General features: G+C 32.9%; 2 protein-coding genes across 2 annotated transcripts; both read right to left on the reverse strand.

Moving 5' to 3' along the window:
- Positions 1–179: 179 nt before the first annotated feature.
- On the reverse strand, positions 180–5,446 carry LOC111000299 (prostaglandin reductase 1-like). Its single transcript, XM_045634754.1, has 8 exons — positions 5,296–5,446; positions 4,390–4,492; positions 3,527–3,715; positions 3,044–3,162; positions 2,234–2,388; positions 1,711–1,816; positions 1,217–1,453; positions 180–284 (listed from the first exon to the last, which is right to left on the reverse strand). The coding sequence occupies exons 1-7, from the start codon at positions 5,417–5,419 to the stop codon at positions 1,224–1,226; spliced, it is 1,026 nt and encodes a 341-aa protein (XP_045490710.1). The 5' UTR covers positions 5,420–5,446; the 3' UTR covers positions 180–284; positions 1,217–1,223.
- Positions 5,447–9,904: 4,458 nt separating this feature from the next.
- On the reverse strand, positions 9,905–14,856 carry LOC111000298 (prostaglandin reductase 1). The gene is made up of 7 exons (XM_045628031.1): positions 14,363–14,856; positions 14,007–14,109; positions 12,970–13,155; positions 12,401–12,519; positions 11,815–11,969; positions 11,121–11,226; positions 9,905–10,240 (listed from the first exon to the last, which is right to left on the reverse strand). Exons 1-7 carry the CDS (start codon positions 14,529–14,531, stop codon positions 10,005–10,007), a joined length of 1,074 nt encoding a protein of 357 aa, XP_045483987.1. The 5' UTR covers positions 14,532–14,856; the 3' UTR covers positions 9,905–10,004.
- Positions 14,857–14,947: the final 91 nt, after the last annotated feature.

Consider the following 14,947-nt stretch of genomic DNA (forward strand, 5'->3'; position numbering starts at 1 on the left):
TACTAATTAAGTTTTTTGTATATATGTAAAGTTACTGTAACATTTTAACTGTACTTATTTTCATGATGTAACAACCATTCTTTTCTGTTAACACCACTACTGAAGCCTCCCTTTGAACCCGTTGCAACTATCCTATGACATGGAATAACAATTATATGTCCATTAGCCCCACATGCAGCACCAATTGCTCTAGCGTGGCTCCCAGATCTCCCTAATGCTTTCGCCAAGTCTCCGTAAGTCTGTGTTGTTCCATAATGTTGTTTGTACAGCAAATCCCAAACCTCCTGCTTAGTAGAAAACTAGTTTATTACCAGTTACAATTTCAAAATTATCTTGAGCTCTAAGTAAAACTAAATAGATATTAGGTAGCTTTAATGTAGCCAACCTTTGACTAATAAAATAAAATAAAAAAACAATAACTGTATAAAAAAAATATTTTTATGCAATCACACATCTATTTTATCGGTTATCATACACACCTTTTGAAAATCTGTACCAAAAGTCTTAATAGGTATACTGAAGTTTCTGAGTTTACCATCAAAATACTCTTTTAATTCTACTTCGAAATTCTCTAGTAACTTGTTCTTTTTATTTACAAATTCACATGAAAGTTCTTTTGCTACTTTTACAAAAATGTCTTTTATATTTTTTGAATCTTTAAAGGCAACAATATAAAGGAATTCATCATCACCAGCTGCCATGATTATTCCAATCTCGAAATCAAAAGTAGCAACATAAACTTTAGTACTCGAGGCAGAAAAGTTATTTAAGTTAAATGGAAATTCCATTTTTTTCTTTTTTCAATCAAAATAAACAACTAGTCGTAAGAACTATGATTATATGTATACGAGTAAGTATTTCGTTTATGTAAAAAGAAAAGTAAAACCAAATCTCTCGTTCGTTTCAGTTAACTTCGAGCTGGCTATAATTTACCAAAATATATTAACATTTACAAACACGGTGAAGCAGTTAGCACCAGCGGTAAAACAACATTTGAATTTTGAACATTACTAGTATTTAAATTCTAGATGTAAATTGTAATATTCGAATTTCGAATGTACACCGATTTTTGACTTTGACATTTTGCAATTGTCATTAATAGTGCCAACCGAAAAAGCATAGACAATCCTAAAAGGAAATACAATGTAAGTCTATTGTATATATTTTATTATAACAAAATAAAATTACAACATCAATTGTAACATATTCCAATTACCATTTATTTACGCTTTAACAATCGCTTTTCCAATATTTTCTCCCCGCAGAATACTGTTCAATGCCTTCACCATATTTTCGAAACCGTAGTAGACTTCTTCTTTATACTTTAACTTTCCTTCATTCACCCATTTTAACGTGGTATTCATGCAATCTTCAAATCTGTCTGCCCATCGATACACCAAGAAACCTTTCAACGTGAGTTCTCTATACGCAATAATTGGTTGTAGTACGCTTCCTGTAATTAAAATATATTTTTAATTAGACGGAACAATAATTTATAAGTTTCGCAGGCGAATTTTACATAGATCGAGAGTCGTCAACATAATAAATGTAATTAGATGTACATTCACCAATAAAAATTACATCATTCGAAAGGTTTTATTCTTTGACTTACTATGAAATCTGTATCTTAAGAATATAAATAAGCAAATAGCTAAAATATATTACTACGATACACATTATTTATAAACTAAAAGTGATGTACTTAATTACCTTTTGCGGGTTCTACATTGTTATATGTCGATATCGACCCGCACACTGCTACTCGACCATTACTTTTCATTTGCCTCATAATTTTGTAACTTAGCTCACCCCCAACCTTGAAATAAATTAAATCATTGTCAAGAATATTTATAAAATTTTTGTACAATAAGCGAAGACTTTTTGACCATCTATTACTTAAAGATATACCAATTAAAAGTCGAACATCAGGTCCACTGTTTCAAAGCACTTTATTAACATAAGTAAGCACTGAAGAACGAATACTAATTTATTTTATAAAATCAAATGTACGTGATATAAGTAAGTCAAGTTTAAGTTTTACACCATCATACAACATAGCCGAATTAGGTTTTTTTGTTTTAAATTGATTTTTTCCTTTCGTAAATGTTTGAACCTTATTATGTATTCCATCTTTGTCTATATCTTTTGTATAATTGTTTTTGCTGTAATTTATGTAAGCTGTTATAATTTTTTAGTTATTATTGTTAGCTTAAATAATTAAATTGAAACTTACGTTATCAAAATAGCAATCAACACCATTCGGAGCCGCACTCTTGAGGGACTCGATGATATCAGCATTTTTATAATTAAATGCATGGTCGAAGCCAAGTTCATTTACCAAGTATTCGCATTTTTTGGCGGACCCGGCGAAGCCTATAACTTTGCACCCTGCCAAATTCACAAAACAATTTCAAATTACTTTGCAATAACTTTTATAATGGACATAGAATAAAGAAACCTATAAATTTAATCTACATACCTAAATATGCGTCATTTTACATTTTAATAGCACTACTGAATTAAGACCAAGATAAGGCAAGTAAGAAGATGGACAGATAGTCTGCCGAACAGATTAAGCAGAATTAGGCTAAAATAGGGGAGCCCTATATTAGAGGACAACCTGACGGATAAAGCTAGTTATCAATTGTTTCTAACAAATCATTTGTTTGTTTGGTCTGAGAATAAAGACTATTAATATTTATTATTAATTCATATATTTTTTTATATAATATAATTATAATTAAATACTTAATCATATACATAGTATTAAAAACAATAGCATAATTCATAGTGGGTTTTTTTTATAAATTATATTTTTGTGAGAAAAAGCATTTTGGAAAAATTCCCCGTAAACGTTTTATCTTAGAAAAATGAAACCACAGCTTCGCAAATCAGAGCTAGAACTCAGTAAGTCTCAATAAAGATTCCGACTGTGGCGACAATAAAAATATATTAATAGAACAATATCAATATTGCATATAAAAATAATCGGGACATTGAATGTTTCAAATTACCGGCGGCAGTTTGCCCTATAGAAGCTTACCCAATATCTTAGCAATTTGTCCTGCGTGTGAGCCAACGGCGCCGGCCGCTCCCGTAATAACAATTGTTTCTCCAGCTTTTGGCTTACAAATCTCCGTTATACCCCAGTGTGCGGTGTTCCTAGTAAACAAAGAAATAATATAAACTAACAACTTTATCGACCAACTAACCTGACCACAGAAATTGTATCCTCATAAAAGCGCTAAATGTTTTGAGGTTTTTTTTCTTTATTCATGGCCCGCACGGTTTGTGCATTGTGGCCCAGGGTCATAATGTTTTGAGTTTGTGATTAAATAATTATTGTCTTTCCAATACACAAATTGTCTATGATTTAGGTTAGGCAGATGATACATTCAGTGGCGCAGGCTATATACCTTTAGAAGGAAATCAGAAATTAAAACAGAAACAGTCCAGATAACGTGGACATCGTAGATGTCTAAGCTGTCTCACCTCCCATTGGGCAGTTATCGAATCACATACATACCCGGGCGCGTCCAAAATACCAAGGCTAATGGACAGCGGGTGTGGGCTGACATCGGGGACTCGAACTAGCGGTAAACCATCGCCTTTTGGATACGGCACATTGGGATTCGTTATTGTATGAGTTCGCCACCCGAACGAATCAACTACGTAACAACCTATAGGATAGTCATCATGGCGGCTGTCGATTACTCTAGAAAGACACAACATAATAAAATCTATTCAGTACATTTATTTTTAAATTATTCACCTTATCTAACTTACCCTAAATATATTGCCAATAATTTTACTACTTTAAAGACATCTATAAGATTCGTTTCGTTTCTTTAAAAATATTCTGAATGATAATGTAATGTTCACTATTGTAGTTGAGAACAAAGTGATTTTTAATGATTAATATTCAAATAATTTATGGAGACGTTTTTGAGGTAATATTCAGAAATGAGACTTTGCGCTAAGTCCGAGCCTCGAACGTCAAAATGTATTGTATTTTGACATAAGGGAGTCATAGCTCGCACTCGAACTTTCGTTTCTGAATCCTATATTTCCCTCATTCGCTTAATATTTAAAAAAAAATATGTTTGAATAAGGGCACACCCACTTTAGTGGGTGCGTTGCCGGCCTTTGAGGGATTAGTACACTCTAAATTTTGAATAGTTGGAGGTCGTATCTCTCATGAGATCCTCACCAGGAGTCGGTTCCACAGTTCGCAAGTTCGCAACAGAAAATGCCTTGTGAAACGGACTGTGGAAGATTTCCAGGCATCAAAGATATTTGTGAAATTTAGAATTCGTACGGCTCAAAATTAAATTTATTAATTCATTTAAAGATTTTACTAATTGTAAAATGTTAAATCTGTAAACTTACTTCGCCAGTTGCCTTCCAATCATGTCTAATGGTAATTTATGAAGATGCATGTGTGCCCGCATATAGGGATCGATACTGTAATACAGTGCCTGTACCAATATTTCTGCAAAAAAACTAATTAGTTTTCATAGAATGAAAACCACGTAATAAACATAACAGATGCTGCTTATAACAAAATGAAATTATAAGAACAGGTGTCATTAACAAATAAGAATAGGTGTTAAAAAGATAAAAGAAATCAACAATCTTCCAGTGGTTGCCTGGAAATCGCTCGAAAGCGATAAGGCCGCCAGTTCCATTTCATTAAATTATGTTCAATTTTTTTCTTTTATGTAATGCAACAAAGTGTTAATAAATAAATAAATACAAATAATGGTTAAAATTATTTTTAGAATCAGTTTAGTAGTTACAGAGATTACTCTTACAAACAAACTAATAGAAATATTAATATATTAAGATATTTATAATATTAATTTGCATATTAGACCCAGGTTAGTATGTTGCATGCTTTGGTATGGAAGGGAAAATACTCTTTCCGCGAGGTTACTTAGGCACTCGTAAACCACATATGTATTAATATTTGATATTTAATCGAAATCGGACACACAACGAGAAGACTTAGCTAAACAAAGCTAACCAATTTGTAACCTAATATAAAATCTCTGTGTTGCAAACATAATTTGCAAGAATCTCACTAAATTATAAATACTAAATGTATTTAAAAAACAGTTTTTCATTATATGTTTAAAATTTACTAGTTATTTCTGAAATGAAACCTGTTATTAAGTTTCTTAAATTAACATTTTTTTATTAACAATTATATTTATGTACATACAATTTTTTAAAGGCTTAGTTGATAAAGGCGTGGCACGTTGCTACTGAAAACTGCACGTAGAAATAACTTACCGTTCTCCTTTAATTCTCCCAATTCTTCTTCCACAATTTCGAAGTCACTCTCTTTTGGTTCTCCATTATAGTACTTTGTAAGAACATATTTCTTTGCGATTATTTTTAAATTTCGAGAATTCATCTTACTTAATGTTATAATAAGGCTGAATCAAATGATAGCGGAACGTTGGATTTTTATGTTTATATAAACTTTTTTCTATCGTTAATTTGATTTATATGACCTTTTGAAATTTCTAAAGATTTATTTGTTTATTATAAAAAGTAATGAAGTATGAATCAGTTTATATTTCTTGTATATTGAATATGACCTTTGGTATGACATCTTTTGTAGAGATAGCATATTAAGTAATAACAAAGATATTATATTAAGGAGTTAAGCAAAAGAAATACCACTGATTAAATCGACGAAAATTCATACAAATTGGTTTAAATTGTGCTGTACAAACAAAAAACTATTTGTTTTATATTCAGTGTTTAACGCAGCAAGTGACGTGAAGTGTTTTAAATCCAATAGTAGGGGAGCCCAAGAGGGGATTTCGGGATTTACTCAAGCGCGGCAGATTAATATACAGGGGGATACCTTGTACCCGGTTAAGTACCTCCACCAAATATGAGGCTCATATATAAGGCCGCCCGTGAAGGATACAGGATCAGATTAGTAAAAAAAAATTGATCATCAGACATTCTCGAGCGCGTCAGATTAAGGTAGTGTGAGTTAATCACATCCTCAAAAGTGTATATTCCACTAATCTGACAATTTGAGAGTGACGTAAAGAGAGGGGAGGGCAGCAAAGTTGTAAAAAAAAAACGTCATCTTGACATTCTCGAGCGTAGCTAATTTTTTTTTATTTTGAATGAAATAATTCAAGAATATTAAAAAATATATAATCTGACGATTTCCGCAAGCCGAAATAACAAAATTTCGTCGATAAAGTTCGTGCGATAAACGCGTGCAGCTGCGTGATGCCTACATTTCCTTCTCCGCGTTTCCCTCAAAATTAGATTTCATGTGAATTTGAACCGATTCGGACCGATAGAATTTGAGAAATTTTGAAAAATCTAAAAAAATAACAATTTGTTTTTTTGAAAGTGTTTTTTTGCAATAACTTTTAAACGGTTTTATCCATCAACTTCAAAAAACTAATCCACCTTTAAGCTTGAAAAACGACGTCGATCGCCACCAAACTGGTCAAAATCGGTTCATTCGTTCGAGAGATATCGTGAACGAAAGAAAACCGAAAAAAGTGTTTCTATCACATAACTTCGACATTTCATCTCGGATTATCGTTTTTGATGAAATTAAATAATTAGAGCTTAAAAAATGCGTCGATCACCGTCAACTGCGGGAAAATTGCTTGATCCATTCAAAAGTTATTGGGGTTTGAAAATTTCAAAAATAGTGTTCTATGAAACTTCTATCAGACTTTCGAGCTGGGAGAACTCAAACGCATAGAAATATTATTTCTTTGAACTCAGCGAGCTCATAAGTACAATTTTAAGCGCCCAGGAATGGAATTGCAGGGATGGCCTTTAGGGTGAACCGTTTTTCTAATATTTTTTTTGTCAGATCAGGCAAATCCCTCTAGATAATCGTCAGATTATGAGACAGTACGTTAAGAATATAAATCTGAACCATATATATCTTAATCTGACGCGCTCGAGTATTTCAAAATGGCGAATTTTTTTTGCACATTATAATAATGGCTGCGAGTTTGCGTCAGATCGAAATCGTCAGATTATTGAATGAGAGCTTTTTTTTGGTGCACTTAACACCCCCTTAGAAAACCTGACGCGCTCGATTAAATTTTTTTTTTTCATTTTTAACCCTTACGTACAACCACCCCCATCATGCAAATGATCAGATTAACATACGTACATTATTAAAAATACGTAGGACATTGATGCTATCAATATCTGACGCGCTCGAGTATGTCCATGCAACAGTTTTTTTTACATATTTAAACATCTATAGCCGCTTTCCCCACCGATGAAAAGGTATATATCATTTAACATTTTTTTCTTCTTATCATCTAAGCTTTGCAACCCAATAGGTCTCCACGACGCTCGAGTAAATCCCCATTTAGCATCGTGGGCTCCCCTACCACAATAGGTTTTTGACATATGTACGTAAGTCATACTTAGCGATAAGTTAACTTTAAATCTTAATACATTGTAAAGTCACTGAAGCTGAGACAAAAATGTCTGTCTAATTCTTTTATCTTTTAATACCACAAAAAATGATCAAAATCAGTCGAGTCCTTTATAATGGATCTTCCGCCGTACATGTGGATAAGGTTTGTAAATCATAAATAACATATACAATTCATGTCTAAAACATTTAACGTTAATACTGAAATATTTATTTTACGGCACTGAAATAGAATAATTGCTTTTAGTCGCAAACTAATCACTTACTGTGTTTTTAACTACCTTTAACGTTGTGATCCCAACGCGTCTTCGTAGTAGCAATTTTTTTGGAGGCCATAAACTAAATGACACATAATACATAGATAACTAGATAATACTGTATAACTCTAGGAACGACATTCATAACAAGGAAATGGTATCAAGTAAAGTATCATCCGGTATCTCATATGTTTAAATTGTGTAAGATTTTGTCGTACGGAGACAGAGGCGTAATATTTCTTTTCTAAATCTCATAATAAAATAAATAAAATAAAAAATAAAAATAGCCTTTATTACTGATTAACCTGATACAAATATACATTAGATTTATTTCAATTTTCGGTATCAGTTTGCCTTTTGGCATAGGCCTCCCCTAGGCTTTCCCATCCTTGAAGAATTTAGGTTTATTTGACAATATGAAATCAATCTCATTTTTCACGTTCCCGTCTGGAGAAATCCAGGTCCATTTTTTATTTTCGTTTTTCTTATATAAACTATTTAATATCCTAAGGTTATCTGCCTGTGCCTATGTATTAGTCTTTGTCCGTTATCATTTCTTTTTCCTGTGCTGAATTGGCCTAGTATGTTATTTTCGTTTGTTAATCTTTTACCAATCTGGCCATTGAAATCTCCCATCAGTATGATTGCCTTGTGTGCATCTGCCAGAGTCCTGTCCAGGTCTTCGTAGAAATTATCCTTTATGTCTTTTGGTGTCAGCTCTGTCGGTACATATACTTGAATTATTGACACAGTTGCATACCCACAACTAAATATCAACCAAGTTGATATTTAGTTGTGCAATTCGTTCTGATATTCCAATGAAGGACTGTATGTATTGACTGTAGCATTTTTTAATAAGGAAACCGACACCGTGTAGGCCTGGTGTGGTTCCTATATGGTATAATATGTAGTTTTCATGTTGTTCAATCTTTTCTCCCATTCTCCTCACTTCGCTTAGGCCAATAATGTCCCACTTTATAAAACCTAAGGCATATTCCAGTTCTTGTGAAGATTCGTCTGTTCTTAGAGTCCTGGTGTTAAGCGTTGCTATGTAAATACTATTTCTCTTATATTTTTTGACATTTATTTCTTTTCCGTTGTTTTCGTGTGTATTGTCTTGTTTCTGTATGTTGTGTTTTGTGGGAGGGGGCAATCCTAGGGGGTATTGGTCTCTTGCCCCACGGTGACCAGCCGGGTTGGGGCGATTTTCCTTTTTCTGTGCTTGTAATTGTTGTTTTTGTCCGGTTACCGATGTCTCGAGATTGCTATGCTTTTGGTTTTGTTGTTTCAGTCAAAGAATGTGATCTAGACCTCATGGATGCGAATGGGTCAGTTCTTTGCAGTTTTGCAGGGGCTACTATATTTTTGTTGTTATCTCCTGACACTTGTTGATGTTGTTGTGTGGGTGATAGTCTTGCCCTCATATACTCAAATGCGTTCGTTTTGTGCAGTTTAGGAGGAGCAATGATCTTTTTCGAGCCACCGAAGTGTATGTTGTCAGGTGACGTCGAGTTTTCTCTCTTTCTTTTTTCTGTATCTGAAGTTTCTCTTATTACAATTTTGTTGTTTCGAATGAATGCGTCTTTTCCATTTTGTTTTTCTTGTTTTAATTTTTCTTGCAGGTTTTTACGCAATTCCATCGTTTCCTTCGAAAAATCTTCAGTTATATAAGTATGTTTAGACATTTTCATTTTATTTTTCAATATTGTTATCTTTTTTTGGAATGACGTAAAAGTTATAAGTATTGGTCTTACTTTTTTCTCGTCTTGTTTCCTTCCCAGTCTATAGTAGTTATTTATTTCGTAGTTATCGATGTTAATATCTAGATTTTCCAAGGTTTCTTTTATTGTGTTAAGTAATTCTTGGTGATTTTTTTCTGTTTCTTTAATACCGTGTAAGATCAAATTATTTTTCTTATTTTTATCTTCTAAATGTCTAACCTTTTCGTTCAATTTTTGTATCTCAGTTTTTAGGCATTTGTTTTCTTCTAAAATTGGTTGTAATTTTTCATCTATGGTGCGCATGATACCTTCAGTTACGTTCTTGGTAATAGTTGCGGTTTGTTCATGGAGTTCTAAAGAGTTCTAAATCTCATACTCAAATATAAATAGACAGATTTATAAGATAACATTTATAAATGCATACAAAACTAAAAATTAAAACTACAAAGACTGAAGAGAGAAAAACTATAAGCCATAAAAACTGTTGATTTATTTATTACGAAAATAGAAAAATGATACCTAACACAATAATTTATTACAAATGGACTTTGACTTACAGTAATGTATAATTCATTGTAATTATGAATTGACTTTAACCACGGCTTTTCCTGTATTTTCTCCTCTAAGAATACCATTTAAGGCTGTCACCATATTCTCAAAACCGTGGTAAACCTCTTCTTTATATTTAATTTTGCCTTCTTTCAGCCATTTCAAGTTCATATCTATACCCTCCTCCCATCTATGCGTCCATCGGTTTACTAAAAATCCTTCCACTTTTAACTCTTTAAACACTATGGCCGGCTGCATTATGGTCACTAGAATGAAAAATATAGGCGAACTTTAACCGTTTTTGTGGTATATTTACTACGTATAATAAGTGCATCTAAAAAGTTAATTGAACCCCGGCGACTGATTTATTTCGAGTTGGAACGAACATTTATGCACACATAATACAAATATCAATCGCCTGTCACGGGTTTTATAACCACACTTCTACAGAACAGCTTTACCGTAGACGAAATTTTCCGTATACATATACATAATTATACCCCCACAAACGTACATTTCAAGCGATTAGGATATTAAACAGAGTATGAAACTACCGACTACAGCGCCTTCTGCCGGGCTGATTTGTAAATCTTAACGATATAGGGCTCCACCCAAACGCTAAAAAAATATTAAAATCGGTCCAGTCGTTTAAGAGGAGTTCAGAAACATACACACGTACAGTAGAATTTATATATACAGACAGTCCTCGGCGGCCGGTATATAAATATACCGTCGTCCACAGCGCTCTCAGTTATTACGTTACTCTTTCAGTCATTGACCACATCTCCATAGTCCATACACAATATGTATGTACATTTTTATTTGCCAAAATAAGGTTGAAGGATCATCACCTACTTGCCTATTAGAAAAAAATGATCACGAAATAGATAGGTACAGAAATCCAGTCTTAAAAGATTGTAAGTAGGTTCTTTCTATAAACCTGGAAATTTTTAAACAATTATTAAAAAAATGAATATCAAGTCGAATCCTTTATCTCTGAAAATTTTAACAGAGCATGTGTCTAGCCTCGCTGAGCAGTCTTGATAGCAATATTTTATAAATTAACTTTAATAAATTAATATTTATTTATTAATTTATAAATTAACTTTTATAAATTAATATTTATTTATTAATCGCAATAAACACCTTTTGGCGGTTTGAAGTCGTTGTACGATGATATTGAACCACACACAGCAACTCTGCCATACTTATTCATATGTGTCATGATTGTGTGACTTATTTCACCTCCGACCTAAAAAGCAAAAGAAGGTTACACCATTTTCCAAAATATAATTCCCGACACTGCGTAATACGCATGTATTTTTGATGTAAAAGATTTCGAAAATACACTTACTAACTTGGATAACGCAAATGAACGATATAAAACTAATTTGGGTTTGATAGCAATAACATATTTTTATAAAACAAACTAACGAGTTGTTCAGTGTTACCGCCGTCGAAGGTCAATACACTGCCAGAAGGCTAGCAAGTGCGTTAGCGGACTTTATAGAAGATACTCTTATCTTGGAGAATTCCACTTAGGGTCCTTCAAGAAAAGAGCGTAGCAATTCTTAAAAGGCCGAAACGCACTCGCGAGTCCTCTGGCATTGAGAGTGTCCATGGGCGGCGGTATCATCATCGGTCGGTTTTATAAAGAAAAAAAAATCAAATTGGTTCGGAAATATGTCAGTGGGCATCTGGTTTAACTCATTATTTTATAGATTGCTAAGCGCCAACTAGGCCTAAGCTATTAAAAAGTTTTTATTCTGAGAAACTTGCATAATAAATTTGAACCAAAAACGTAACATACTTATAATATATCATAATAAGTATTACGTACGTTATCAAAATAACAATCTACTCGGTTAGGGGCTGCCTGCCTGAGTGCCGCCTTGATATCAGCTGTCTTGTAATTAAAAGCATGATCAAAACCAAGCTCTTTGACCAAATAGTCGCATTTTGCGTCAGAGCCCGCGAAACCAATCACTTTACAACCTGCATTAAGAAAATTTAGATTTTTTAATGATCGGCCTGGTAGCCCATCTCAAATTATAAAAAAAAAATAAAAAAAATTAAGTGGCAATGGGCACTGTTATACGGCGTTTGGCGAGAGCCGAGTGTTTTGCCGGCCTCTTCGGAATCCAGTACACTGTTTTCTTATAACTTATATACTAAATTATTTTTAGGTGAATGGTTATTTGTTACCTCTAGAAACAATAGCTTATAAAGCTTAATACAATTTAGGTTAAACATGTGGCTGTGCACTAAATTAAATTTATATCAAATAAAATAATAATTGTTAAGGCTAATTTATCATTAGGACATATGCAGAATCTCTCTATCACTCACTCAATAAGAGTTATCTGCTTTCTACCCAACAATAATAGAGGAACATCTTACAGACGTTAATGAGAGTTAGAACGAACCTAAAATCTTAGCTATTTGACCAACATGGGATCCCACAGCACCCGCCGCACCAGTTATCGCAACTGTCTCCCCCGATTTCGGTTGGCAGATCTCTTTCAAGCCGAAGTAAGCAGTGTTTCTGTAAAAATATACTATGCTAAGAAAATATTGAAGTAATAAATACAATATTACAAAGCTGATTTGTAGTGTTGTATTTGTTTTTTTGCCTGGAGCATTTCAAATGAATAAAAAATACTTCTTTAGATCATTGTAAGCAAATATTTAATTATCTAGTAACTGTTTCTTGACAACATAGAGGCGGGTACTTAAGATTAGATGTTCACATGTGATACACCAGTAGTATATTTAGAATGTATGAAATTTTGTCGACACGAACTGTAATTTTCATACAAATTTAGTTTTCGACTTTGTACATACTCTCCTTTTAAAGCAGCTTGACTAAACCCCCAGGGTTATCTAAATAAAAAATAGGTTTAAATGTCAGTTTAGACAATTACTTAACGTTGCCTAGCAAACATAAAAAAAATGTAAGTAATTTATAATTTATCTATAGAACTTCCAAACTCACCCAGGCATTCCCAAAACTCCGAGGGCTAAAGACACAGGATGAGGCTCGACATTTGGAATCTTTGTTAAAGGCAGAACTTCCTGCGGTCGTACAGTATCAGGATTGCAAATAGTATGAGTCCGCCACCCAAATGAATCTGTCACGTAGCTACCGACTGGGTATTTATCATTACGACTCTCTATTACCCTGAAATTATTGGATAACATAACAATAATGTAACATTCTACTGCAAGAAAAAAGGGTGTGATTCAAACAAGAATTAGCGGGAACTATGACCTCCTTATGTCAAAATCTATTTCTAGACGTAGGAAAGTCTCGTTTATAATCTAACCTTCATTCCGTTGTCAATGTTGGACATACAGAAGAAATTCTTCTCTTCAAATTTTCGCGTGATATAGCTGACGAAATTTATCTTCCCATTTTTTGGGTTAAGTCTGTCCTGCCTTTCGTCAATTATTGTCTTGCCAATAATCGAACTCGGAAGGGATAAAAACAGGTCCGTTAATCATTATACCACGCAGGCTACTATGGAAGGTAATGCTCTTCGAAAATAATATTTCCAGTAGAAATTGGCGGATAGACCACTGAATATTATCATTTTACTCGAATCTTTCATAGAACACAATAATTAAATAAATCAACAATCGTTTTTAAATCGACCGATAATATATTATAATTTAAATCTGATAGAACAGTCTAAGGGTAATACAAAACGTAAAAAAAGACGGATTCGACATAGAGAGTCGATACGTTAAGTCAATGAATGAAAATGAAAGTTAACCTTGAAAGAAAGTATTAAGTAAATCAATTTAAAAAAACTGTCAATTTAAATTTAACATCGGCGTATCCGTGAAACCGTTAAACCCTAAAAAATTATACACAATGGTAACCATTCACCGGAATCGCATTGTTTCGCCGGGAATCAAACTAAACGGGTTTTATTATTTTGTATATTTTATTCGACCAAGAGCTTAAGCCACTATGACAATGTCTTTTTTAAAAATCCTTTCATTTAAATTAAGTAAGGCAATACCTACTTAGCCACTTGGCTCCCAATCATGTCCGTCGGCAGTTTGTAACCTATCATGTAGGCTCGCATATATGGGTCGACGCTCAGGTATTCCGCTTGTGCCAATATTTCTATTTAAAAAAAAAAATAAACTATTAAGTAAGCTTGTATTGGACAAGCCATAAAAGTAAACAGTAACAGCAAACACAAAAAACTACGATAATACACTTTACTCAAAAAACATTTTGATCATTATTAATGACACATTAAATGCATTAATGATTTACAATAGTACAATATAAATAAAATTAAACTCAGTAGGTACTAAATGAATATTTAGTATTTTAAGAGATTTCCTAGATAGATGTAGTGGCATGTACCTACCTCCATTTTTAAGATCCGGGAGTTCCTCTTCAACAACTTTAAAATCACTATCCTTCGGCTCACCTTGAAAGTATTTGGTTAAAACATATTTTTTTGCTATTACTTTGCCTTTAGCCGATCCAGAATAAAGACGTTTTGGAATATGAATTAATTGAAATACTTTAGTCATTTTATTTTTAGCTAAGAAAACGTAATATCAGTACGAAGGTCGCCCTGTGTATTTTGTAATGTTGAATTTATATAAAGAATTATCTTCAAGGTTATGTAGATCTAATCAGCACGTTTGTGGCACAACGTTGAAAATGTTACATTAAAGCTTTTTTAGTTAGTAGGCAAAACTCGTTTATATTATGTAATTGGTGATTGAGTCCATAATTCCTACAATAAATTCCTAATAAATTGAAGTTTTTTTTTAATCCATACGTTGCAGTTAATGACAAGTGGAAATCCTCAAGTATTGGCTCTCCACGAGAGCGTTTTTTTTTAACATAATGTTATCTGATGTCTAATTTTCACTATAGGATCTACATATTTAATCATTGCTTTATAACAATCTAATTCTAATACTAATCTAATACTATTTAA

The sequence above is a fragment of the Pieris rapae genome, chromosome 4, assembly GCF_905147795.1.
Source record: "Pieris rapae chromosome 4, ilPieRapa1.1, whole genome shotgun sequence".
Taxonomy (NCBI): Eukaryota; Metazoa; Arthropoda; class Insecta; order Lepidoptera; family Pieridae; genus Pieris; species Pieris rapae.

Excerpts from the sequence above, each read along its gene's own strand:
- LOC111000299 (XM_045634754.1), bottom strand. The coding sequence starts at position 5,419 with ATGAATTCTCGAAATTTAAAAATAATCGCAAAGAAATATGTTCTTACA. Across the intron at positions 4,493-5,295 it reads GGGAGAATTAAAGGAGAACG|AAATATTGGTACAGGCACTG; the intron begins GTAAGTTATTTC and ends GTTTTTTTGCAG. Across the intron at positions 1,817-2,233 it reads TTGATTGCTATTTTGATAAC|GTTGGGGGTGAGCTAAGTTA; the intron begins GTAAGTTTCAAT and ends ATTTATTTCAAG.
- LOC111000298 (XM_045628031.1), bottom strand. The coding sequence starts at position 14,531 with ATGACTAAAGTATTTCAATTAATTCATATTCCAAAACGTCTTTATTCT. Across the intron at positions 14,110-14,362 it reads CCCGGATCTTAAAAATGGAG|AAATATTGGCACAAGCGGAA; the intron begins GTAGGTACATGC and ends TTTTTTAAATAG. Across the intron at positions 12,520-12,969 it reads GGAGTTTTGGGAATGCCTGG|AAACACTGCTTACTTCGGCT; the intron begins GTGAGTTTGGAA and ends ATATTTTTACAG.